Source organism: Argentina silus (genome assembly GCF_951799395.1).
Source record: "Argentina silus genome assembly, chromosome: 7".
NCBI lineage: Eukaryota > Metazoa > Chordata > Actinopteri > Argentiniformes > Argentinidae > Argentina > Argentina silus.
Window position 1 is genome coordinate 20,523,401 of NC_139661.1, and position 23,985 is coordinate 20,547,385.

The window sequence follows — 23,985 nt, forward strand, 5'->3', positions numbered from 1 at the left end:
TGGAACTCCAATAATGCCCAGCCCAGCAGGTAGTGTGTGTGTGTGTGTGTGTGTGTGTGTGTGTGTGTGTGTGTGTGTGTCTATGTGTACCTGTGTGTTCTTGTGTGCAGTGGGTGTTTATGTGAAGCTTCCCCTCCTTTTTTTCATGCCAGACTCGACCAACTCTGGTGACAACATGTACACCATGATCAACACAGTCCCTCCAGGAGGAAACAGACCAAACGTAAGACCACTCAACCTTCGTCATCTCTGTGTGTGTGTGTGTGTGTGTGTGTTCTTGTGTGTGTGTGTGTTCTTGTGTGTGTTTGTGTGTACCGTGTGTGTGTATGTGTATGTGTGTGTGTGTGTGTGTGTGTGTGTGTGTGTGTGTGTGTGTGTGTGTGTGTTCTTCCTGTGGCATTGTTACTGGCTACCCAGCGTTACATGGCACCTTCATTCCATCCTCATTACAAGACAATGGCCATGTGCTTTGCTGTGTGTGTGTGTGTGTGTGTGTGTGTGTACCGTGTGGTGTTTATTACAATGTGTATTTGTGGTCCTCAGTTCCCCATGGGTCCAGGGCCAGACGGTCCAATGGGAGGGATGGCAGGGATGGAGCCACATCACATGAATGGCTCACTAGGTAAGACTATAGACTCACATGATCTCCATGTCTGAACAGTCGTACAGTACTAGGAGGTAGAGGTAAAGGAGTTATAGGCACTGGCCATAGTTCATCTTCATTTCATGAACAACATCATTGTTGCTTTCTCCTTATATTCAAATTTTTTGGTCTCCCCCCCTCCCCCTCTCTCTCTCTCTCTCCTTCTCCCTCTCTCTCTCTCCCTCTCCGTCTCTCTCTCTTCCTCTCTCTCTCTCTCTCTCTCCCTCTCTCTCTCTTCCTCTCTCTCTCTCTCTCTCTCCCTCTCTCTGTCTCTCTCTCTTGAAGGGTCAGGTGACATGGACAGTCTCCCTAAGGTAAGAGAGGACATATAGTGATGTACCAACCCTCTCTTGTGATTTGCCTGCTTTTTATGTGGCTGTCAACATTGGTGGTAGGACTGTAGTAGACACGTCTTCCTAACTGAGTGTCCTGTAGATAATAGTGTGTTTTGGTGTCGTTTCTCCTGATCAGAACTCTCCAGGTAACCTTAGTATGAGTAACCAGCCTGGGACCCCCAGAGAGGACGGGGAGATGGGGGGGAGCTTCCTCAACCCCTTTCAGAACGAGAGCGTGAGTGCACATCATTACTGTAACGTACAGTGGTTGTCAGCGGCATTGGCAGTATTGCTACCCTTGCATGTCTGCCTGGGAGAATGTGTTTAATAATGTGTTAGTATCGCTAATTACATATAATTTAAAGTGCCATTTTAGCATTATCAAAGCTTGTGCAAAAATTAATGAGTATACACTATCAATAGCAATTAAGAAATGTTGATGTAGGCCTACTGTATGATGACCTAGGCTGTTTACTGACTCTCTCTACCTCTTTGGCTCTCTCCACAGTATTCTCCGAACATGACGATGAGTGTGTGAAGGTTCCAGGCAGCTGGTCAGTCAGTGGTGTGGATTGGTGGATTGCATAGAGACAGGGTGTGATGTCATCTAGTCTGGTGGCTCTTCCTCTCTATCTGTCCTATCTACCAGGACAGGGGACCCAGCCAGGCCTCCCCCTCCCCCCTCCCCCCTCCCCCCTCCCCCCTCCCCCTGGCCTCTTACCTGTGTTTTCTCTCCTCTCCTCTGTTTCCTCTCCTGTTTCAACTTGTGACCTTAATTCATCCAGCAACGCCCTCATCACACTCCGAGACTGTATAAAGGAACCCCATTCGAACAACCCAGGAGAGAAAATGTCCTGTATTTATATTATGTATGCAACTGTGCACACAGTCAAATGTGCTAACAACACAAAGCAACATCCCATTCTCCACCATCTTGTGGAAAAGACACCGAAAAAAAAACCCTGAGTTAAGAAAATGGAGGCCAGTTTCCCCACAAGCATATTAAGTTATTATGAGTATTGAGATTCTTTTTTTTTCGATGACATTGACATGATGGACGTTCGGCTTGGTCTGTGGATTGACTGAATAAGACTGAAATGCCAACATCAGTCTTCGTTTGGCTAAATATGTTTGAAATGCCAACCTCAGTCTGTGATTGGCTGAATAAGATTGAAATGCCATCCCCAATCTCTGATTGTCTGAATACAACTGTAATCCCAACCTCTGCCCTGATTGGATATCGTCATGAGATCCTGGGATAGTCCCCATGGAAACCACTTAATATTTTTGCTTGGACAGCACCCTCTGTCCCCTATTGGATGAAGACAATGACAACACCAGACTTTGGTTGGAGAGAGATGACATCTTGGATGATCACATCAGACACTGAAACTACCCTGAGAATCCATCTAGAACTGTTCTCCTATGTTCACCCCAACTGGGAATTCATTATGTTGACTGTACAAACAAACATACTGTATAAAGATTGGGGAAAGAAAGAGAGAGAGAGAAAGAAAGAAAGAAAGAGGGAGAAACTGAATCACTTGATATGAGATACTGTACATGCAGATTATCTGCTGTCATTTTGTGCAGTGGGGGATTTGATTTTAATTATGTTTTGAATATTGAATGGTTTCAGACAATGTGCCTGCTTGTCTATTTGTGCACTGTATGAGTGTACTGTGTGGATAGGTGTGTTGTACAGCAACACAGGGAACATATTGAGATGGACATCAAGTGATTGGGCATCTGAGACAGGGGGAAAAGAGGGAACTCATCACTTCTTCATTTTAAGCATTTGAGCGACAGGAGGAGAGACTGTAGGTGGAAAGAATTAATAAATAAATACATCTAAGCTGTTGACACGGATCGTGGGTGGGGGGGTTTTGTGTCAAGACGCTCTTAATAAAATGCAGTTAATTCTCTTAATTTATTATGTATTGTCATCCGGAAAAACTGTGATCTTAACGTACTTTCGTGAGTGTGTGAGTGTAGTGGGAGGGTAAAACAGGCTTGTTTTTTTTTTTTATTGTTTTAGAATCTACTGCCCGAGTTAGATTATTAAATGGATAGTTCGCTCTAAAATCAAATTACTGTCATTTACCACATACCTACACATACACACTATATGTGTGGCATAAAGTGTGTTGGTGTATCGACTGGAGTAAAGTGGACGGTACAAAATCACACATTGGGTTCCTTACCCTGAAATAAGTCTACAGACTTATTCTGTTTACTTCTACAGGCTTCGATCAACACTTGGGTTCTGCTTACCTGGGCACTGTCGCTAAGCGCCAACTAATAGGATGTTTCGCCCAAAAAATGTGGAAGTCAGGTCGACCCTAAATTAGCACGTTTCAAACTTCATGTCCAAATCATCCCAAATTCTCTGAAAAGACTCAATGACTTAATTTAAATGACTTTGAGATGATTTGGGCATGACATTTAAACCATGCTAATTCCGGGTCCATTGACTCCCAATGGTTTTTGGCTAGAAATGCTATCAGTTAGCAGTTGGTGACAAGTGCCTTGATATACAGAACCAGAGTATTGCTTGAAATCTATCCTTGTCTATAGACTCAGGGATGGAACCAAATATATGATTTTGTATTTTCTATCTCTTGAAGGCATGTAGTTAATCACTGAAATGTTATTTTAGAGTGAATTATCCCTTTAACATGTTTAGCTGGCCAAGGCTTGTGAATTTTACTTTCCCCTCCCTTACAGCAAAGTGTAAAGCTCACAAATCGAACTCTGTTACTCTAACTCTGTTGATACTGTGTTTTATGTGTATTATTTAAGAAATGGTGGGACGAACATATGTAAAGGGGGAAGGAGGATGGGGGGGGGGGGGGGGTGGGGGGGGGGGGTGTTACACCATCCATTAAAATTACAGAGACATTTGTTTTCATGTGAGTTGGATTACTGTAAGATGCATTTGTAAATTTGAACTTTCCACATTATATTTCCTGTCGGTTTCCATTTTGTGCTGTGTTCTTTTCTTTCTTTCTTTTTTTACCTTGTGTTACCATTTTTTTGTAAATACACTGAGAAGTACAACATGGGTTTTGAATATGCTGGTATAAAGCTTCTCTTCCCTCATTCAACATGTCCTGGACTATTATTTGTGTGTGTGTGTGTGTGCGTGTGTGTGTGCGCGCGCGCGTGTGTGTGTGTGCATGCGTGTGTTTGTGGAGAAGAGAAGAAAATAGATTTTGGTTGACCTATGTTGTTGTGCTCAGTCGGCCGAATCATAGTCGCAGTTCCAGCAGAGTCAGCTGGAGAGACAATTAATTAGCAAGTAAGAGTGTCAATCTGCATTCAATGAAAAATACAATCTGCCACATGAAACAATGATGTAGGACTTCATTTATACACAATTTATAAGTGTTTAGTATGGAGGACCCGCGTTATAATATAACCCCCCCTCTCTGCTGGTAGCTTTGCTCCAATACTACTTACTGTATCTATCTGTTGCTTGGCGCTACGTCAGATAACAGCAGACTTCTCAGTTGGCTTGTAGATTTCCATAGTATACAGCTAACCCGTCCACTAGCCTAATGCGCATCTGCACATCCAACAGACATCAGGTGTTCTACTCCAGCTGTAGTACGGACCTCAGTGTCTTCTCTCTCTCTATCTCCAACCATGGCCGTTCAGCTGGTTGTAGCTCATGCCGATTTAACCTCCCTGACTGCTGCATCTGCACCACACTGTGAGGACCAGTCGAACCCCTACTTCTGTGTACCTAGGCATTAACTTTGAGGTTAGTGTAAATTGTCAGGGAAAGGCGTTAGCAAACATAAGCATCAACAACAAGAATTAGCACACAAAAAACAGTGTCCCAAGAAGAATTAGCACCAAAAAAAACACGATTCGAAACAGCGACGTTATGATTCTGCTTTTCGGATTGAACTGCCAGTTTCTGCCTTTCCTATTGAACTGCCAGTCTAAATGGTCCCTTTCACGTCCGCTCAGTCACATTCCTAGCTTTTCATAAAACCTGAGTTGTAATATCTAATACGAATTAAGCGTGTGATCCCGTTGCCAGGATATAACCTTTCTTGATAACCCACCAAATCTTAAATGCAATTTGCATCAATCTACTGTATATGTGTTCTTAGGACGTTGCATCTTAGATCATACGATATGACACTCATTAAGTGAATTTCCTTCAATGTGATAGATTTGTGGCAGATTTATGGCAAATGGGTGTATGCGTTGGGGTCCACGGACCTTGACTTCTTCCAGTGTGTGTGTGTGTGTGTGTGTGTGTGTGTGTGTGTGTGTGTGTGTGCGCGTGTGTGTGCATGCGTGTGTTTGTGGATAACTTTTTTTAGTATATTGAATATTTGCATTTTAGTGCCTTTTACGCTCTAAACTGCCTCACTATGCCTCCTATAAACGAGTAATTAAATATGCGTATGACTATCAGACAACTTGTGTTGTTGTTGTTCAGTATTGCGTAAGAGGATAGAAAGCGGTGCCCCGCCGACTATTATATAACCAGTCCTCTAGGAGGCAGGAGCCACAGCAGCTCTCTGTAGTCCCCGGGATCTGTGCTGTCTACAGTAACCATGGCCGTTCAGCTGGTCGTCGCTCTCCTGGCTCTTGCCTCCCTGGCTGCTGCATCTGAACCGAAGTGTGAAGACCTGGTCAAACCCCGCATACTAGAGGACCATAGCGTAAGTGTGTTTTGTCACTTGTTATCAGCTGACTATATTCGATCGGGCCTGGTATAAATGGAAAATATACTTATTTATATATATATATCCACAAGAGTTATAAACCTTGTATTGTTGTGGAATTGTGCTGTTGTAAGATTGCTTAAAGGGCTACTTCACCCAAATTACACATTTGTTTGTTTCCTTACCTTGAAAGCAGTCAGAGGTCAAGGACAGACGGCAATCCACACGTTGTTTCTGTGTATCAAGCCACTATCACCAACCGCTAATTTCAGCATTTTCTAATGAAAAAAACAATTAAGGTCAATCTCCCCCGATTTAGCACGTTTGAAAATCCATGTCCAAATCATCTCAAAGTAACTACGAAAGGGATTATGTAGTATGGCTTGTTTGAGATGATTTGGGCTTTTAGCGATTCATGTTTTCTTAAGCTCTTGACCCGTGGGTGTATTTTTGCTCATCTGAAGAAATAAACGTGTGATCAAGCCATCGGACAGCAAGCGCAATGCTGACTGTATTTTTGCTCATCTGTGATTGACAGATTTATGGCAAATGGGTGTATCATGTCGGAGCCGGGGACGACCCATCTTTCACGAATGATTTGAAAACGTTTAAAAGCTCCTGGGTCGACATTTCAACCCCATCCGCCAATGGAGTTGGGACCTTATACTGGACAGACCAGCTGTAAGAGATCTATTGAGAGTCATGCTGTACTGATCTGTAGGATGTGGTAATCTGGCAACATCTATGACTTTGGAGAACTTAAAATGATAAAAACTATCTTATGTCATGTTATTTTGAATTTCTGCACAGTTGCTATATTACACTGGTCAGGTAATAACAACCTTTTCCTTGCTCTTTAGCACTAGTGGAAAGTGCGTGAATGGAGTTGCCAATGCTACCTACTCTGGAGCCTCGTCCAGAATGACATGTAAGTAATCAGGGTTTCAATGGAAATGTGACAAAGCTGTTCTGTTACTCTCTGCCTAGTGTTAGTTGTCTCCCGCTATTGGACCCTGTACAGGAGTCCCGGTCCAGCTCAGCCTTACCCAAATAGCTTTCCAAAGATATACTTAGGCTGGTGTCGAATAGCCTCACCCTGCTGTTAACCATCTACTTCCCACAGTATCCCCTGCTTCAGCTTAATGCTATGCTCTTTGTAGTGACCTCCAAATCAGAACTCAGCATATGAAAGCCCCAATGGTTAACAATGACTCTATTCTTATATGAGTGCCAGTTGGTGTGGTTGCAGGAATTTATTTTATTTATAGATGAGGACAATTCATCCAAAGGGCATATTTCAATAAAGTGGCTAGAATAACCATTCAGATCCTTCAGTGTAATAGGCACAGTGTAATCTAACTCTTTATGTTTAGCAAGGAGAATAACACATCATTTCGGGTGGTAAGTACTATACTATGTAGAAATCTACTAAAACTTCTCCTTGGTTTTCAGAGTTGTTCTTTATTCAAGCGTTGAGCATGACAGCAGGATAATACAATATATCAATAAAGTGATTTAATGGAAAAAGAATAAAAATACAAAAGAAGATAAAAAGTAATTACTGTAAGTCTAAATACCGAGGGTTACAAATTCTCCCGTTCTCTCACCGTCCATCACTGCCTCCTCAGTCGAAGGACTCCGATGGTCTCCGATGGTCCCTCCAAGTAAAAAGAAAGAAAATATATTGAAAAAGTGATTCTGGTCGATCACCGCACCCTCAGCCGAGGGATTCCTGATCTCCGACAAAAAAAAAAAAAAAAAAAGAAGATCCAAAGTAATTAAAGTAAACCCACGCGTAAAAAGGAAACAAAGGACTTAAAGAAATCATTGAAATGAACTAAAATGAAATCAAAGAAATTAAAGTGAAAGTAAATAGATTGTAGTAAATGGACTTACCAAAAAGTTAGAGGAAATAAAACCAAATACTGATAGTCATTATAGTTCTTGAAGTAAAATAAGTAAAAATATGTCCCGATCTGGCTGTCCCTAGTCTGTCTAACTTGTAATAACTTTAGAGATGCTCCATACAGCATCAACAGTGGCCATTGCCGAAATACCCTCGAATCCTCTATCAGCCTGGCCAATTTCTCCGAAGCAGCACTGTACCCTCAGCCGAGGATCTACAATGGCCCACCTCCCAGTACAAGTGAAGTGGTCACTCAACCCCTAGCAATTCTTTTCGCTGAATATCGGCAGCCAAAAGAGTGAGGATACTTCTGATACTCACAGCAATTCAGACTGGGGGCTTCCCGTTTTGAAAACCTTTTTGGTCATGGAACCCCGATTGGGCTAGACCTCCTGGTCTCTATAGGGATCCGTCCTTCTGAGAGATCTGTAGAAAATGCCCGTTAACATACGCCTAACAAGAAGTTTTGTATAACCCCCTTCATTAGCTCCTCTGAGCATAACTGTTTCACGTGAGCAAAGCTTCTAGGTCCCCGTGACATTTAGTTCCTCCTTACCCCCCCCCCCCCCCCCCCCTTTTGAGTCATCATTGACTTTTACTTTATCAGAACCCATTGCCTTCTGGACTCAACCCAAAGCTCTCTCAACTTTGGCTTAATTCCCCTTTCTCTCCTTCCCTTTCCAATTTATTACATTTCAACTGTATTTGTTACACATAGTTAGACAGATCAGTTTCATCCTTCAAATCATAAAACAGGTTAAACCCATTTCAACATAAATCAACCTCAAGTGATCTGATGAGTTACATTTGATGTTATATCATTAGTTATTTAGTATATCCAGTTGATAATACTTGATTTTACTTCAGAATATGATTACACCAGGTGACGTTGCAGGTCGAGGGAAGTCCATATCTTTCGACATAGTATGCATGCTGAGCGGATGTTTTCCCTATGGCCCATAGTTAACATCGATGGTCAGACGACTGAGCACGAGGGTAACTACCTGGAGACCTGCCCTGACTGCCTCCTGTCAACTGACAGCTATCTTGTGGACACACCTGAAGGACAGATCAGACGCAGATACATCTTTCTCTTCAGTAAGTTTTGTTTTTAAACATATTTATTACTGTTTTAAACATACATATGACAACAATGAAAAAACAAATGAAAAAAGGACAGCTAATCATCATCTGTTTCAGTGGCCGAGAGGGGCAGGGGACATTTCTGTTGTCATATGTTGGAAAGAAAACCCCTCCCCTCCCACCCATCCAATCAGTCATTCTGCCCCCAATCTCGTAAGCCTCTGATTGTTCCATTACTCCAATTCCTCCTTCTGTCTCTTCTTCACAGCGAGGACTGGGACACTAGACGCCTCTCATCTGGAGACCTTTAAGAAACAGGCAGAGTGTCTCAATTTCCACCCAGAATACCACTTTGGAGACACAGGTTAGCTATTGGACAGTACTGTTATTTACTGTGACTAACTACATTGATCATCTTTCATCATCACACAGTTTGATCACAGAATGAGTCATGTTATAGTAGACAGTACCAGTCAAAAGTTTGGACACACCTTGCCAAGAGTGTGCAAAGCTGTCATCAAAGCAAAAGGTGGCTACTTTGAAGAATCTAAAATATAAACCATATTCTGGTTTGTTTAACACTTTTTTGTTTACTACATAACTCCATATGTGTTCCTTCATAGTTTTGATGTCTTCAATATTAACCTACAACGTAGAAAATAATAAAAAATAAAGAAAAACCATTGAATGAGAAGGTGTGTCCAAACTTTTGACTGGTACTGTACATTCAAACTCTGTTCACTTCACACATTTCTATCCTCTTTCTCTCTGTTTCAGATCTGTGCCCTGATGAGAGGGAGACTTCTGCACAGTAAATGAGGGACAACATCAGCCTCAGGTCTACTCATCAACAGTCTCCCATTAGGCCACTAAGTCTGTGAACGTCTGCCATCAAAACTGCCCTCAGCAAACATATGACGTCCTCAAGACTATGATTGTTGTGTTAGGTTGTGCTGACCTGTGGTTTCATTTGGCTCCTTTGTGTGAAATAAATAATGTGGCCATTAATGTCTGCCACTGTGTGCTCTTTTGCTCTGATGAATAACTTTATTGGTTCGTGCTAACTGTTTATGGCAGATTACAGAGACGTTTGTTAAGAATACCACCAGCAATGATCAGCTGACAGTATGGCTGAGCTTGAAATCGCATATTTCAATTGTATTAAGTACGCATAGCAAGTATGAGTGTCAATCTGCATTCAATGAAAAATACAATCTGCCACATGAAACAATGATGTAGGACTTCATTTATACACAATTTATAAGCAGACTTCTCAGTTGGCTTGTAGATTTCCATAGTATACAGCTAACCCGTCCACTAGCCTAATGCGCATCTGCACATCCAACAGACATCAGGTGTTCTACTCTAGCTGTAGTACGGACCTCAGTGTCTTCTCTCTCTCTATCTCCAACCATGGCCGTTCAGCTGGTTGTAGCTCTTGCCGATTTAACCTCCCTGACTGCTGCATCTGCACCACACTGTGAGGACCAGTCGAACCCCTACTATTTATCTGTGTATAATAGTCAATGACTAATGGAATAATTCATTTCAATTGACTTGTTTTTGTAAAATACAAACCTGTTAGTTCCAGTATCTGCCTGGAACAAAAGATTCTACAAAACTGGCTCCAGATGACGATTTTTGAGAATCCTCACAAAAGCCAGAGACTTGGCTGGCAACCGACCTGTCTTAGCTCATTGAAGAGCAGCAGTCCGAGTGACTAATGGTTGGTGTTGACCCAGAAGGGGCCAGCCATTCAGTGTTGCATAACGGAAGACTGGTTCTGCATGCTGATTTTCAGGCCTTCATTTAGACCCATTTAAGCACTCTGCCACATAAAGAATCATGCTGCCCCCACCTACCTGCCCCCCCCCACCCCACACACACACACACACACACACACACACACACACACACACACACACACACACACACACCATTACCGCCTTACAGCTTATGCAACAGTTTTTCTCTCAGCTTCTAGAAGGCAGATGACCATAGACTAGGGCTGTTCTCAATCTGCACTGCCTGCTGTAGCGTCCCCCAGGGTCTCCGCTCTCCAACTCTCTACTAACCATGGCCGTTCAGCTGGTCGTCGCTCTCCTGGCTCTCGCCTCCCTGGCTGCTGCATCTGCACCGAACTGTGAAGACCTGGTCAAACCCCTCATACTAGAAGACCACGCACCGGTGAGTTATGCCCATTTTCCTGAACAGGTGTCTTGTCGAATCGATTTGTGATTCGATTTGGGTGAAATTGATGGAAAAGTGTAACCGTAATTTGAAACAAACAGTGACAGCTGCAGGATGCTCAACCTACCCCACCGACCTCCTTATGAGGCGTTCTGCCTTTTGTATTGAACTGCCAGTTTCTGCCTTTTGTATTGAACTGCCAGTTTCTGCCTTTTGTATTGAACTGCCAGTTTCTGCCTTTTGTATTGAACTGCCAGTTTCTGCCTTTCGGATTGAACTGCCAGTCTGAATGGTCCCTTCCACATCCACTCAGTCACATTCCTAGCTTTTTATATGACCTGGGTTGTCAAAAACACTTTTTTGTTTACTACATAATTCCATATGTGTTCCTTCATAGTTTTGATGTCTTCAATATTAATCTACAATGTAGAAAATAATTTTCAAAAAAATAAATAAATAAGAAAAACCATTGAATGAGAAGGTGTGTCCAAACTCTTGACTGGTACTGTAGCCTTTCTTGATAACCCACCCAATCTTAAATGCAATTCGCATCAATCTACTGTATATGTGTTCTTAGGACGTTGCATCTTATCATACGATATGACACTCATTAAGTGAATTTCCTTCGATGTGATTGGCAGATTTATGGCAAATGGGTGTATGCGTTGGGGTCCACGGACCATGACTTCTTCCAGAATGCTTTGGGGACGCTGAAAAGCTCCTGGATAGACTTGTCAGCAACGTCAGACAGTAAAGTGGTGACCCTTCGATGGGGAGACCGCATGTAAGTCTGGTCCAGAGGTGAATCTATTTGACGTAAAAGAAGCCTTAGGACTGAGTAAATGGAGTTGGTAAATGAATCGCTCTCATGCTGTTTAAGTCAGTGAACACGCTACAGTACTTATGGTATTAACTGTTATTAACTTACAGCCTTACCTATAGGTGCCAGATTAGATTTAGTGAATTGTTCCCTGAACATAAAAACACATTTCTTAGGGTTGCACCTGTCTCGTTGTAATGTATGCTGACAAGCTCTTCTAAATGTCTCTCAGAGATGATAAATGTGTCCTGGGTTCAACGAATGCTACCATCTCAGGCACCACCTCCACAGTTCACAGTAAGTCTCAGTGCTCTGTGGGGAGCCAGAACAGTTTGGGCTTCAGCCAACTCCCTGTGTGGTTTGGCTTAGCAACGGCAAACGGACTTAGCAGAAGCAGAAACTGATCTGGCAACCATGCTAATGTTCTACATATCTCTGTGATAAAATCATTGAGTAAACTACAGATAGGGGACTTGTATATGTTATAGTTTAACAATGACTAGCATAACCACTCTAACCCGATTCATTGTGGGTAGATTGTTAGTGTTAGTGTAGAACTGGCACACATAAGTTCATGTCATGTCCTTAAAATGTCAAGTTGAATACAAATTAAACATTTTGGTGTGTTTTTACAGTACATTTGTCAGAGCACAAAGGGCAGTACCTGGAGACGTGCCCTGACTGCCTGTTGTGGTCGGACACGTCTCGTAATGGAGACATCATCGGCAGATACCTCCTCCTGTTCAGTAAGTCCAACCACAAAGCCTAGTGACAGCAGAAGATGTGCAGGCTGATAGATAAAGAACATTACTTCACCAGAATCACTTTTATTTTCTTTCTTTCTTTCTTTCTTTCTCTTTCTCTTTCTCTCTCTCTCTCTCTCCCTCTCTTCTCTCCTTGTATACATTTCCTTCTCTGACTCCCTTCTTATCCCCCTATCTCTCTCTATCTCTCTCTCACTCACTCTCACTCTGTCTCTCTCTCTCTCTCAGCACGGACAGGGAAAATGGATCCCACATACCTGGACACCTATAAAAAGAAGGCACAGTGTCTGAGCTTTCCAGAGAAGTACCACATCTACGATGGCGAGACAGGTCAGGAGTTCTCTACTCTCTTCTCCCTGCTCCTTCACATCCAAGCGAGAGCCACTGGGGCCATGTGTCACCACAAGGGGGTGATGTTACATTAAAGTAAATGTCATCTCCTATTCATGCCCTAAATACATGGAGGATATGCACTTGGGTCAGGAAATGGGCATGAAGTGAACATCCTCCCTGACATCCTGCAACGTGAAAGGCATGACTAGTCTAATGGTGATATGCACATCCCAGACGCTCACACCAGGCTTTATTTATTCACGTGACAGATAGGCATGCAACACAAACCTGCCTGCTCATATCTTTTACTTTCACCACATCGTCCTGTTTACTCTGTGTGTTTCAGAGCTGTGCCCTGATGACAAGGAAACCGAAAAGCAGGCTGATGAAAAGGAGACTGTGAAGCAGGCTGATGACAAGGAGGCTGAGAAGCAGGCTGATGAAAAGGAGGCTGAGACAGAGTCTGATGGCAAGGAGACTGTGAAGCAGGCTGATGACAAGGAGGCTGAGACAGAGTCTGATGGCAAGGAGGCTAAGACACAGTCTGATGGCAAGGAGAGTACAACGCAGACTACGGAGAAGCAGACTACGGAGAAGCAGACTACGCAATAAACGGAGGCTAAAGACCTCTTTAGTTGGACTGCAGTCCTATAAGCATCTACCCAAGAGAACCACCTCTATACAGTATACCGTAATGCACTTTCAAGCTTGCTTGTCTAATATGCACACGTCAAGCTTAATAGATTGATAAAGCTGTCATGTAAAAAAAGAAAAAAAGAAGAAAAAAAAAATTACATTTCTTAATTTCACGTAATAATTTTACTTATTAAATCCAATGAACACATTAATAACAGTTTATGGCATATTATATAACTAAATATGACTGTGATGTCACCAATAAAGACATTCAAACAATTGCTTTGTAAGTCGTTCTCTTGAAATAAGGGGATCAAAATTAGATGCAATACTGTACTGTATAACCTGGTCACACTGTAAATAGTTTGAAGTATGAAGACACTGCATGACAATATGGATTATGTTTTAAAGCATTAAAATGTATAAATGGAGCACATATCAATATACATTGCCATGCAGTGTGCACACAGTAATAATCGATGCATGGCTTTCTGCAGCAACAAAGCATGTAGAATTGTTCATTGTATTAACATATGGTTGTCAACCTTATGATGTAAACAATGAATAATAAACTGGGATAATGTTATGCTGAAGAAAGCACAAGAAACTCCAGCTCCACTGGACGCAGTAAACCTACGGCCAATTTCAAAGATACCCTTCCCCACAAACCTCTGGGGGATGAAGAATTGGATAGGCTTGGTTGGCTGTCAGAATGACCTGTCAGGCAACATGGACTGGAGATACTCCCATCTTGATAATACCTATCCAATCTGTCTACACAACTGCCTAGGGGGGGGGGGTGTTAGGGGGGTCAATTTGGAAATGGGCCTGAGTCTGTTTCAAGTCCTAATAAGTCCCCAGATCTCAAGCCATCAGCTTCTTGTAATGGCCCCCAACAGCGCTCTGAAAGCTCTCCATCTTGCTGGCCATGGTGCTGCCCGTCTGCGAGCTGCGGCTGCTCTCCGCCCCAAGCTGAGCCGCCCCCCCGCACCCCAGCAGGGACGCCACCTGTCTCTGGCACTGGGACGAGCCGAAGTAGTAGATGAGCGGGTCCAGGCAGCAGCTGAGGCTGCCAATGCACATGGAGAGCAGGTAGGCCTTGTAGGAGCTGTCGCTGTGGCCGTGGGCCAGCTGCAGGTAGTGCACCAGGAGGATGATGTTGGTGGGGGTGAAGCAGGCTACGAACACCACCAGCACCGTCGCCGCCATCACCACCGCCCGCGTCTTCCTGGAGCGGTTCTCCACGTTAGCGGCGGACAGCGCCTGGATGATGCGCACGTAGCAGACGGCGGTGAAGATCAGTGGGATGAAGAAGAAGATGGAGCAGTAGACGGGGAAGAAGTAGAGGTAGTAGGTGCGGAGCCTGTGTGTGTCCTGCACGTCGTGGCAGGTGGTGATGCCCAAGTCCGGGAGGTGGATGGTCTGCTTGGAGACCAGAAGGGGGGTCACCCCTCCGAGGGCAAGCAGCCACATCCCGCCGCAGACCACTGCGGCCGTCTGCGGACTACGCCACGTCAGGGAGTCCATGGGGTAGACCACGGCTAGGAAGCGGTCTATGCTGATGCACATCATGAGCAGCACAGAGCAGTACATGTTGCAGTAGAACGCCGCCGTGACCAGGCGACACATGAACGATCCGTAGATCCAGTTGTTGCCGTGGAAATGGTAGGATATTCTGAATGGGAGGAGCAGGCCGAAGAGGAGGTCGGCACAGGCAAGGTTGAGCATGTAGATCACGGCCGGCTTCCGCGGGCGGATGCAGCGCACAAACATCACCACGGCGACCAGGTTGAGGGGCACGCTGATGATGAAGACGAGGGTGTAGACGGTGGGGACGAAGGCAGTCGCCAGGCGACCCTGGAGGAAGCCGCGGGCCTCCTCGGAGAGGAAGTAGTGCTGCTTGGGTTGCTTGTGGTGGCCATGAGGGCCGTGTTCAGGCTTCTTCACAGGCGGCTGGTACATGCCGGAGCCGCTGCCCTCCTGCACGTCCAGACCCAGGTAGTCGATTGGCTCATCTGTCACAGTCAGGAAGATCGCAGAGAAAGTCCTGATGTTGAGCTTTGACTCTGGGGAGACAAATTATGGATAATGAGTTACTAATTGTATGCAGAGCAAGTATTCCTACAATCAATAACAGTTGACGAGCTAAATAGTTAGTCTATACTGAATGCTGTGGTTTAGTCAGGTGTATAATTTCATGTATACAGAAATGGTGAAAATTGGGGGTATGAAAAAAACCTACATTTGCATTCCAATTCTCAGAATCTTCCAACACATATCTAATCAACAATGTATCAGGTATCTTACCCTGCTAAAAGAACACTTTTTGAGTAATTAATTTATATTATGTTTTCTACAGTTCTTAGAGAGTCCCTTAAATTTTCACAGCCGAAACACAGAGAAGAAACATAAATAAAGACACAATCTTTAAGGTGATAAAAAACTTTCTTTTTCACTTCATGTTACAGGTGATTTAAAAAATAATAATAATAATAATAATAATAATAATAATTCATTAGGATTACAACATTACATGATGATTTTCCTAGGGAATTTCAAAACAATTAAGTCTTACTTTCTGAGATTAGATCCCCATCGTTTCGTCTACTAACTTAAAGCCTTAACTTAGTGATGGATAGAATGTCATATTCTTCTACTGTAACTACTGATGCTCTTGAAATGTTAACATCACATTTATCACCAATGTATTTGTATTACAACAACATCATGTTTGCGGTTATGTAAACAGTGCTTGAAATATGGTAATATTGTACCATATACCGGAACATATCAAGATGTGGTTAAATGCACAGCTGGTATAGCTGCAAACTGCATGAAGGACAAGAAAAAGTGGACATGGAAAGTGACTGTTGGCTCTGTCAGCAACTGCCAATTAGTCTAGTAGCAATACTGAATCATTGTGTCGCAATGCAAATGATCTATAAATAAAAGGACAACAAAAATGTATTTAGACTCATAGATCAGCTAAATAACTGGATATGTATTAAGTTTATGATGTATAATAAGACAAAATATAACAGTCTGTCACTACCGCAACAAAAAGTATAAAAACTCTGGACGTTTAACTCTTTTAAATCTTGTTTTATTGACCGAGGACGCAATTTGCACCATTTCTGTAGAATGACCCCTATAACAATACGTATGTAGCAGTGGTAATTTCAGTCAAAGGGTAAATAATTGGTTGAGGATATAATGTATTCACTGCATATTAAATGTCCTCCTTGGATAATTGTACGGAATTCTGAGTTTCGGTAATAATCGGAATTAATTTGCGTGTAGTCTGGTCCAGTTCACCAGCTGAAGCTCTGAGGCTATTCGCGCGCAAACGCGCATGTCTTCCTCTGAACATAACTTCTGAAGAATGCCCGTTTATTCAACTCGACGAAAAAACAAAAACACTACTATTCAACTCGACGAAAAAACTACAACTTTGCATTCGAGATACTAATTGAATAATTAGCAAAAACATTTATCCTGCATATGCGTAATGCCGAATGGTGCCAAAGGCGTTGCGTAAAACGTGCGTTCTCCTGCTAGCGCCTCATGAGAAGGGTAATATTTATCATCTTCAACATGTCCTCACTATCATTTCAATGTACAACTGATCTGCAACATATAACAAAAAGGAAGGGAATAAATAAACGTTCAACTTACCATTTTGTGGCACATAGGCCGAGATTTGGAGAGCAAGTAACGGCAACAGCGCAACTGTCGAGTAAACCATATTTGAAATCCACATGCAGCTCAAAATGAAGTCCAACGAATATTAAAATTGCTACAAGATAAATCCAAGATAAACAGCTATTATTAAACAGTCAGCGCTTAGGAATCGACATAACTGTCTTTGAGAAGGCTGTCTCTCTACAGAGGGGTTATAAAAAGCCTCGCCCACTCTCTATGCAGTGACTCGTGCAATGTTCTTGGTCAACTGGGGGCAACATCATAGTGCAGAGGTGCATCATCCACCCTATTTCACTGATTTCAATAACATCCATTCCATTAAAGGGGCAATTGTAATTGGTGCATCCATTTTGGGAATTTTAAAATGAATGATATAGCCATTGATTCTTGAAGAATAACTTATAAATGCCCCATGAGCTTAGATCAACTGTCTTACCCCCTCAGAACCGAAAATGCAATTGTAAACAAACAATGTATAGCTTTAAAACATGGTTAAAACTCTAATTTTGATCTCATGGATGGTCAATCGTTGCATCCATAGCTCTGTCTATTAAATGTGTGGTGACTGTACATTTCTCCAGCCCCATCCCTCAGCTGTTTACCCCAAAAAAGTGGCAGGGAGTCACTCCTCAAGATCGAATACCCCAACCATTGCTGTCGAATTTCTAGCTTTTCAATAGCGTGGGGTATTTCAGGAGACACGTCAGAGGTCGCGCGTTCGAGACTCGGTCGGAGCAACTTCAATTGCGGGGCGACTGTTTGCAACAACTTGACGTGTGTTTCACCCACTGCATTGTTGTTTGAGTTACAGATTGCATCTTTAACTAACACTGTTTTTTCTTCTATGCTTTATAAATAAGAGGGGTGAATGAGGAAACTGAAATATTTTGAAAACCTAAAATATTTGTCGTGTGACTGATGGAGATGGGTTATAACATGCAGTATCATGTAGAAGAAAAAAAAAGACTTGTAGACGGTGAAACAGACAACTGTGGTTTATTAGACTCCTTTTTTAAACATTTGAAATTAATTTATAATTGACAATACAATATTAAAAAGCAGTGACACTCTAGTATGAATACATGTTCATCTATAGTATTTAAAAGATGCACAGCTTTACAATGTTTCTACATTAAAAAGGCACTGGTTAACTACTTCAGGAAATCCATGCTGGCGAGATGAATCTCGAAAATCCCACTGTAGATCCAATTCTGACCATGAAGCAGTAGTGCATTGTACACCATTCCTCGCAAACAGCATACATTGTTATTGTACAAGTGACAATAACAATGTTGTGTTTACTTATAAGTAATGTAAATTTCATTGTAAGAACATTTTACAAAATGTATTCCATGTACAATCATCCAGTGGAAAACTGAACATAAACAAAACAAACAAACAAACAAAAGTGACAGATATATCATGACAATACAAGAAATACCCATTTCATTATGAACTGAATTTTGATATTAAGTGACTGATTAAATCTGCATCGAATAACAACAAACACTGTGTCTGTGCAGAGGACCCACATGCTAAGTGATAAATCATATTCAGTGGACATAACAACATCACTCACCATTCAACTTCCTATATCTCATACAAGTTGCTTTAACCCCTTAACACCCCCCCCCCCCTCTAACCCAGTTCCTTAAACATTGCTTTGTCCGAAGGCACAATTCTTTTGCGCAGACGCCCTCCTCCTCCTCCCCTTTTTCGTTCCCTCCATCTTGGGTGCAATGCCTCATTTTCCATAGAACTTCTTGTTCAGGAGGAAAATGAGCAGGTTGACGTTGATCTTGGCTTTGTCGAACATCTTCATGACAGCCACACCCTCATACTGCAGCTGGAGGAGGTCCTAGAGAGAGGAGGAGGAGCCACAGAGAGAGAGTCAGGGAGGGGCCACAGTCACCTGTTGGGCCCGCACGGTAACAGTATGTCTGCGTTCGAGTCACACAGGTCTGCATAGATTACGATCACAGCAAATTGATATGGTACATGCTTCTCCAGGCAATGCAAGGACCTGCTCATCTACCACTGGGACAGGTGGAGACAAACACCTTTTTATTTGACCTTAGACTGCTTACTACTGTGAGATGCTTGCTTTCAGTGTTCCCCTAGAGATGGTCAAATTCTAAAAACCATTACCTGGAAATGGAGCTGGACTTTTTCCATCTCGACTCCCATAAACTTGGCCTTCACCTCAAAGTCGGCAACTTCCTCACTGGGGGAGATTTCAAACATGACATTTTTGAACCTAAGAAAAAGACAAAAACATGGTGTAATAAATGAATGGATAGAATGGCAGTGCAGGAAGCAGATGAGTGGATAGTCACCAACTCTGGTCCCACTATTGTCTTCTGTTTGGCATGACATGTCATTGTGAACCATTATATAAGTTGTACAATATATTGACTACGCAGCCTTGAAAGTAGCAGTTGGCGATATAAAATGTGCACCTTGTAACAGATATCATGTTACGATATTGACCCCTTGTCAGCACGCCATATTGTACGTGGCAGGGCAGTCAGTCGAAGAACGGGATGAATCAGCCAATTGAAAGCTGAGGATGATTTCACGCCATAATATCATATGAACCAGAGAAATGTTAGTAGTTAGTAGTACTCTTAACCATGGATTACAGTTTCATAGACTACTTTCAAGGTAAGGAACCGTCTGACTTTGTTGTAAAAAAGTGAACTATCCCTTTAAGTCAATGGCAAGTCTACTGTATCTACTGTACCCACCCACAAAACAAAACCATTCAAGCCAAGTTATAACTGATGTGAGAAACAGCATCATGGATGAAACAAAGGTACTTTGAGAGGGCTGTAAAGCTGCTGTGTATTAAAGAGGATGTAGCTTTCTATTTCCTCTCCAGCATGGCCTCTGCTGTAACTCCAACAGAACAGTGAGATGCACACAGGAGCTGACTTTGGCCGTCCTCTGAGCCACTGGAACTGGGACATGCTGACCAAAACAGGAAGGACAGAAGCGTGTGCTCACAGAGATGGCGAGAGAGAGAGGGAGAGAGAGAGAGAGGGAGAGAGAGAGAGAGAGAGAGAGAGAGAGAGAGAGAGAGGAGAGAGAGAGAGAGGAGAGAGAGAGAGAGAGAGAGAGAGAGAGAGAGGTGAGAAAGTGGGACGAAGGCCATGAATGTATTCAGTGAGAGATGTGGAGCAAAAGTGAGAGAGGGGAGTTAGGAGGACATCTCAATAGACAATGTCCCTTAATGAGGTTTTTCCTTCCGGTCACAGACACAAAGAGCTGACTCAGCTCACTGCTCCCACTCATCAAAGGCAAACTGGCCCCGTCCCAACACTTTAAAAATGCATCCTTCCTCCCTCCATTCCCTGGAGCAATCCCTGATCACGACTCGATTGGTTAAAGCTAAGGTTCAAAACCCTTGCCTAGTCCGACCTAATCACATCAGATCAGAGATTACCCCCCAAAGGGAAGGAGGAAGGAAGGATGTATTGTTGACTCTCCAGGCCTTGACTTGAAACAAGACCCTTGTCGACCCCCTCCGGGATCCGACGCCATGCCTCACCACAACCCTCCACAACCCTCGTACTCTATGCCAACCACACAATAGCTCTGAACCGCAAAAGCCAAAAAGTGTGTGTTGTGATTCTGGGGAAACAGCACTGTTTAAGTCCTCTGGAGGGTGACACCACTGCAGGATGCTAAAGCCTCACTACAACTAACTGCCATCCGTGACGAACGCCCTTTATGTAACGTCTTGATGCATTTGTGATGTCTTTCACCGTTGTTGCTGTCTGTGCTGAGGAAAATAACCCCCCTCCCCCCCCCACTCTGCACTCACTGGTTGGTCTGCAGCCCCTCTATCTCCAGGACGACTCCCTTCTCGTGTAGCCGGGCGGCTGTGTACTTCAGAGACGGCTGCTTCCCCTTCTTGCTCCCCTTCTCCTCTACCTTCTTGTCCAGCTTGATGGACCTGCGCGAGTTCCTGTGGACACACACACACAGGTTATACACAGGAACGATCACACAGGCAGGGCAGGTTATACACAGGAACGATCACACAGGCAGGGCAGGGCGTACACACGCGCGCGCGCACGCGCGCGCACACACACACACACACACACACACACACACACACACACACACACACACACACACACACACACACTTTCATGCATGACCACCAGAGGCCATATGCAAAGAAAGCAGGGTCAGACCAGTGATTCTGGCCTATTTCAAGGATGGGATCGACGAGGGATGCATTGTAAAAGCATTCAACCTAGGCCATAGGGTGCACCTCAACAGCTGAATAGTGAAGGAGAGGAGGGGACCAGCGGAGGAAACCACTTTGGACAATTGAGATGCACCTATGGTGTTTCTTTGCTTGGTGACACTCACTTCCTGTTGAGGTTGTCGAGGCAGGTCTTGATGTAGGTGTCGTAGTAGTTAATCTGGTCCTGGTAGAAGGCCGTTTTAGAGTTGAGGGCACTCAGCGTCTGTTGGAGCTTCACTAACTCAGCCTTTCTCCTCTGCCTGTAGCGTCTCTGGTAACGAATGTCCTGTCAATCGCAGATGGAACGTGATTGGTTAAATAGTTTCCATATTTACAAGTTGGCAAAACCACTTTATCAGTCAATTTACATAGCTACATACACAGACAACACAGATTTAAGATGCTGAAATCCCCAACCATCATTGTTTCATTGCTATCCTGTTATGTGTGTTTTTCATACTCAGATGGAATATGACCATTTCAGGGTCCACCTGGAGGAAATGGACCTCCTGGAACTCCAATAATGCCCAGCCCAGCAGGTAGAGAGAGAGAGAGAGAGTCCGTGTGTGTGTGTGTGTGTGTGTCACCTTGGATATTTCGTTAATGAGGTCCTGGTACTTGTTGCTAGCGCTGACGAGGCCAGCCTGTTCCAGTGTGCGCAGGTTCCTGAGGATCTTCCTCTTCTTCTGCTCCAGAGGCAGCTGCCTATCTTCAAACACTGCCTGGCTGCTCTTTAGACCCTCTGGGGTCTGGGCATCCTGCACCGCACGCTGCTCCACAATCTTAGCATGCTCAGACTCCTGACACACACACACACACACACACACACGCACACACACACACACGAAAGTTAGCATGTAACACACAACACAGATACTATAAAAGCACTTTCAGAGAAAAAGGGAAGTGTGAGTGAGTGTGTATGAGAGTGACTCGGTCCGCAGTGGTAGATGGCTCTTCGACGGCTGATGATCTCTAATCCTTATTGATCTGCCCTCAGTGTGTGTGTCATGAAGGGGGCCGTGATGATGAGGTCACCTGGAGGGCAGTGGCCGGGGTCTCCAGGGTCTCTGGTAGAGTCTCTCCAGGCTGGATCCTCACTACGTCCACGATCAGCTTCTTAGTCCTGGGACAAACAGCATTGACTCACGTTTGACACGCAACATTTAAAGGCAGGGCTAACATGTAGGCTATTGTGTGTAGTTTAGTACAACGTACATATGGGATTAAAAACAGAATCGGTGAATGGCGGCTATACAATGTAGGCTATACAATGTATAGCACAATGTAGCACAGGCCTTGGCTTCTCCTTCTTTTGGCTAGCTGTTGCAGTAACCATTCTTTTTTTGACATGCTGTTGATTTAGAAAATAACTGCCAGTGTCGTGAGCTCTGGCCTTTGCTCTGCACTGGGTCCTGGGGGAAAGGAAACTGACACCCGCGTCACCACACATCACTGTGCTGTACAGTAGGGGGAATTGCACCACTCAAATCATACTTCCTGTTTCCTGTCCCGGTGTCACAGTGGGATGAAAAACAACACAGTTGTCTGAGTGGCCCTTAGGCACAGGTCGAAGGTCAGCTTGTAGTTACCAAACCTTAGCTTTAGCCATGAGGGCGAAACGCAGGGGATAAGACAACTGACCAGGTGTCCAACTACACAAGGAAATATTAGCACTAACACATCAGCAGAGGAGGAGGCCATCTTTTCAAAGGAACTGTAATAACTGGGGCTAAAATGGGCATGTCTTTATGGGCCAGATAACCCAGACCACCAAACCTCTTCCTATTGGGGCTGGAGGAGATAGAGGGGCAGGAAAGAGCACACAGACCTGCCACTGACTGATAGCTGCTGGGAAACAGGCCTATACGTTTCTGCAAAAGGATTACTTGTGCAGCGTGACGTCAAAAGCATTTTCAGAGTGATAATTCTGCCTATATACGCTTTAGAATGCAGACGACAAAACCTCACACTGTTTAGTGTCTTACTATGACTGTGTGTGTGTGTGTGTGTGTGTACGAGTGGTCAGAAATTCTAATACTCACATTGCAGAGTCTATGTAAAGATCAAGATGGTGGACAGAGAGCAGTACACCAGTGGGGCTTTCACCTTCACATTGATACATATCGTAACCTAGGGTTACTCTACGGAAGGGGAATACACAGAAAACATTCTAATGTTCATTCTTACTTCACCATCAGGCCCTTTGTGTCCTTGTCGTCTCCGTCCAGGAGCTCAAACTTGCTGGTCAGTGTGAGGGAGATCTCCGTCTTGGCCAGCTGGCTCAGGGTGCTCCCCTTGTTGGGGTCGTTGGGGTCCACAGCTCCTTCGCCTGAGGGGAGAAACATCAACATCCTCAGGTGGAGCCAGGTTGTCCCTCTGCAGTCCTGGCTTTGCAGCGCTGTTAGAAAAGCATTGCAGACAGTGCTCCTGCCGGCTCCAGGCACATCGATTGGACAGTTAATCTTAATTAAGACCGTAGGTAATGACTATTCTATCGAATTATTGTTACATACACCAAATGTAAATCAACTTAGAGAGTGTAAATGGATCTCTTCGTTCCTTAATGTTACATTTTTTTCTTCATGAATGAAGCACGGGGTAAGTAGGGTTATAGAAGGTAAAGG

At 43.8% G+C, this 23,985-nt stretch overlaps 5 protein-coding genes across 5 annotated transcripts in view; 3 read left to right on the forward strand and 2 right to left on the reverse strand.

Moving 5' to 3' along the window:
- Window positions 1–4,080, forward strand: part of ssbp2a (single stranded DNA binding protein 2a) — a 51,316-nt gene extending 47,236 nt beyond the window's left edge. The window contains 6 exon segments of the mRNA XM_083673402.1: window positions 1–29; window positions 153–223; window positions 544–622; window positions 935–957; window positions 1,115–1,213; window positions 1,487–4,080. The exon segment at window positions 1–29 is cut by the window's left edge and continues 26 nt beyond it. Coding sequence (XP_083529528.1) covers window positions 1–29; window positions 153–223; window positions 544–622; window positions 935–957; window positions 1,115–1,213; window positions 1,487–1,516 — 331 coding nt within the window. The 3' untranslated portion in view covers window positions 1,517–4,080.
- Window positions 4,081–5,477: 1,397 nt separating this feature from the next.
- On the forward strand, window positions 5,478–9,667 carry LOC310807191 (uncharacterized protein). The gene is made up of 6 exons (XM_083673541.1): window positions 5,478–5,663; window positions 6,205–6,347; window positions 6,527–6,594; window positions 8,536–8,670; window positions 8,924–9,019; window positions 9,433–9,667. The coding sequence occupies exons 1-6, from the start codon at window positions 5,556–5,558 to the stop codon at window positions 9,468–9,470; spliced, it is 588 nt and encodes a 195-aa protein (XP_083529667.1). The 5' UTR covers window positions 5,478–5,555; the 3' UTR covers window positions 9,471–9,667.
- A 1,064-nt stretch (window positions 9,668–10,731) lies between these two features.
- LOC310807496 (saxitoxin and tetrodotoxin-binding protein 2-like) lies at window positions 10,732–13,572 on the forward strand (the record flags this gene model as incomplete). The annotated part of the gene is made up of 6 exons (XM_083673993.1): window positions 10,732–10,842; window positions 11,487–11,629; window positions 11,898–11,962; window positions 12,301–12,411; window positions 12,658–12,759; window positions 13,109–13,572. The coding sequence occupies 6 exons, from the start codon at window positions 10,732–10,734 to the stop codon at window positions 13,372–13,374; spliced, it is 798 nt and encodes a 265-aa protein (XP_083530119.1). The 3' UTR covers window positions 13,375–13,572.
- A 3-nt stretch (window positions 13,573–13,575) lies between these two features.
- Window positions 13,576–17,212, reverse strand: f2r (coagulation factor II (thrombin) receptor). Its single transcript, XM_083674067.1, has 2 exons — window positions 17,074–17,212; window positions 13,576–15,464 (listed from the first exon to the last, which is right to left on the reverse strand). The coding sequence occupies exons 1-2, from the start codon at window positions 17,156–17,158 to the stop codon at window positions 14,263–14,265; spliced, it is 1,287 nt and encodes a 428-aa protein (XP_083530193.1). The 5' UTR covers window positions 17,159–17,212; the 3' UTR covers window positions 13,576–14,262.
- Window positions 17,213–18,079: 867 nt separating this feature from the next.
- iqgap2 (IQ motif containing GTPase activating protein 2) overlaps window positions 18,080–23,985 on the reverse strand; it is a 44,196-nt gene continuing 38,290 nt past the window's right edge. Inside the window, exons 32-38 of the mRNA XM_083672967.1 lie at window positions 23,549–23,690; window positions 22,397–22,484; window positions 21,946–22,158; window positions 21,484–21,644; window positions 20,927–21,070; window positions 19,249–19,357; window positions 18,080–18,958 (exon numbers count right to left, since the gene is read on the reverse strand). Coding sequence (XP_083529093.1) covers window positions 18,845–18,958; window positions 19,249–19,357; window positions 20,927–21,070; window positions 21,484–21,644; window positions 21,946–22,158; window positions 22,397–22,484; window positions 23,549–23,690 — 971 coding nt within the window. The 3' untranslated portion in view covers window positions 18,080–18,844. The remainder of the gene's footprint in view (window positions 18,959–19,248; window positions 19,358–20,926; window positions 21,071–21,483; window positions 21,645–21,945; window positions 22,159–22,396; window positions 22,485–23,548; window positions 23,691–23,985) is intronic.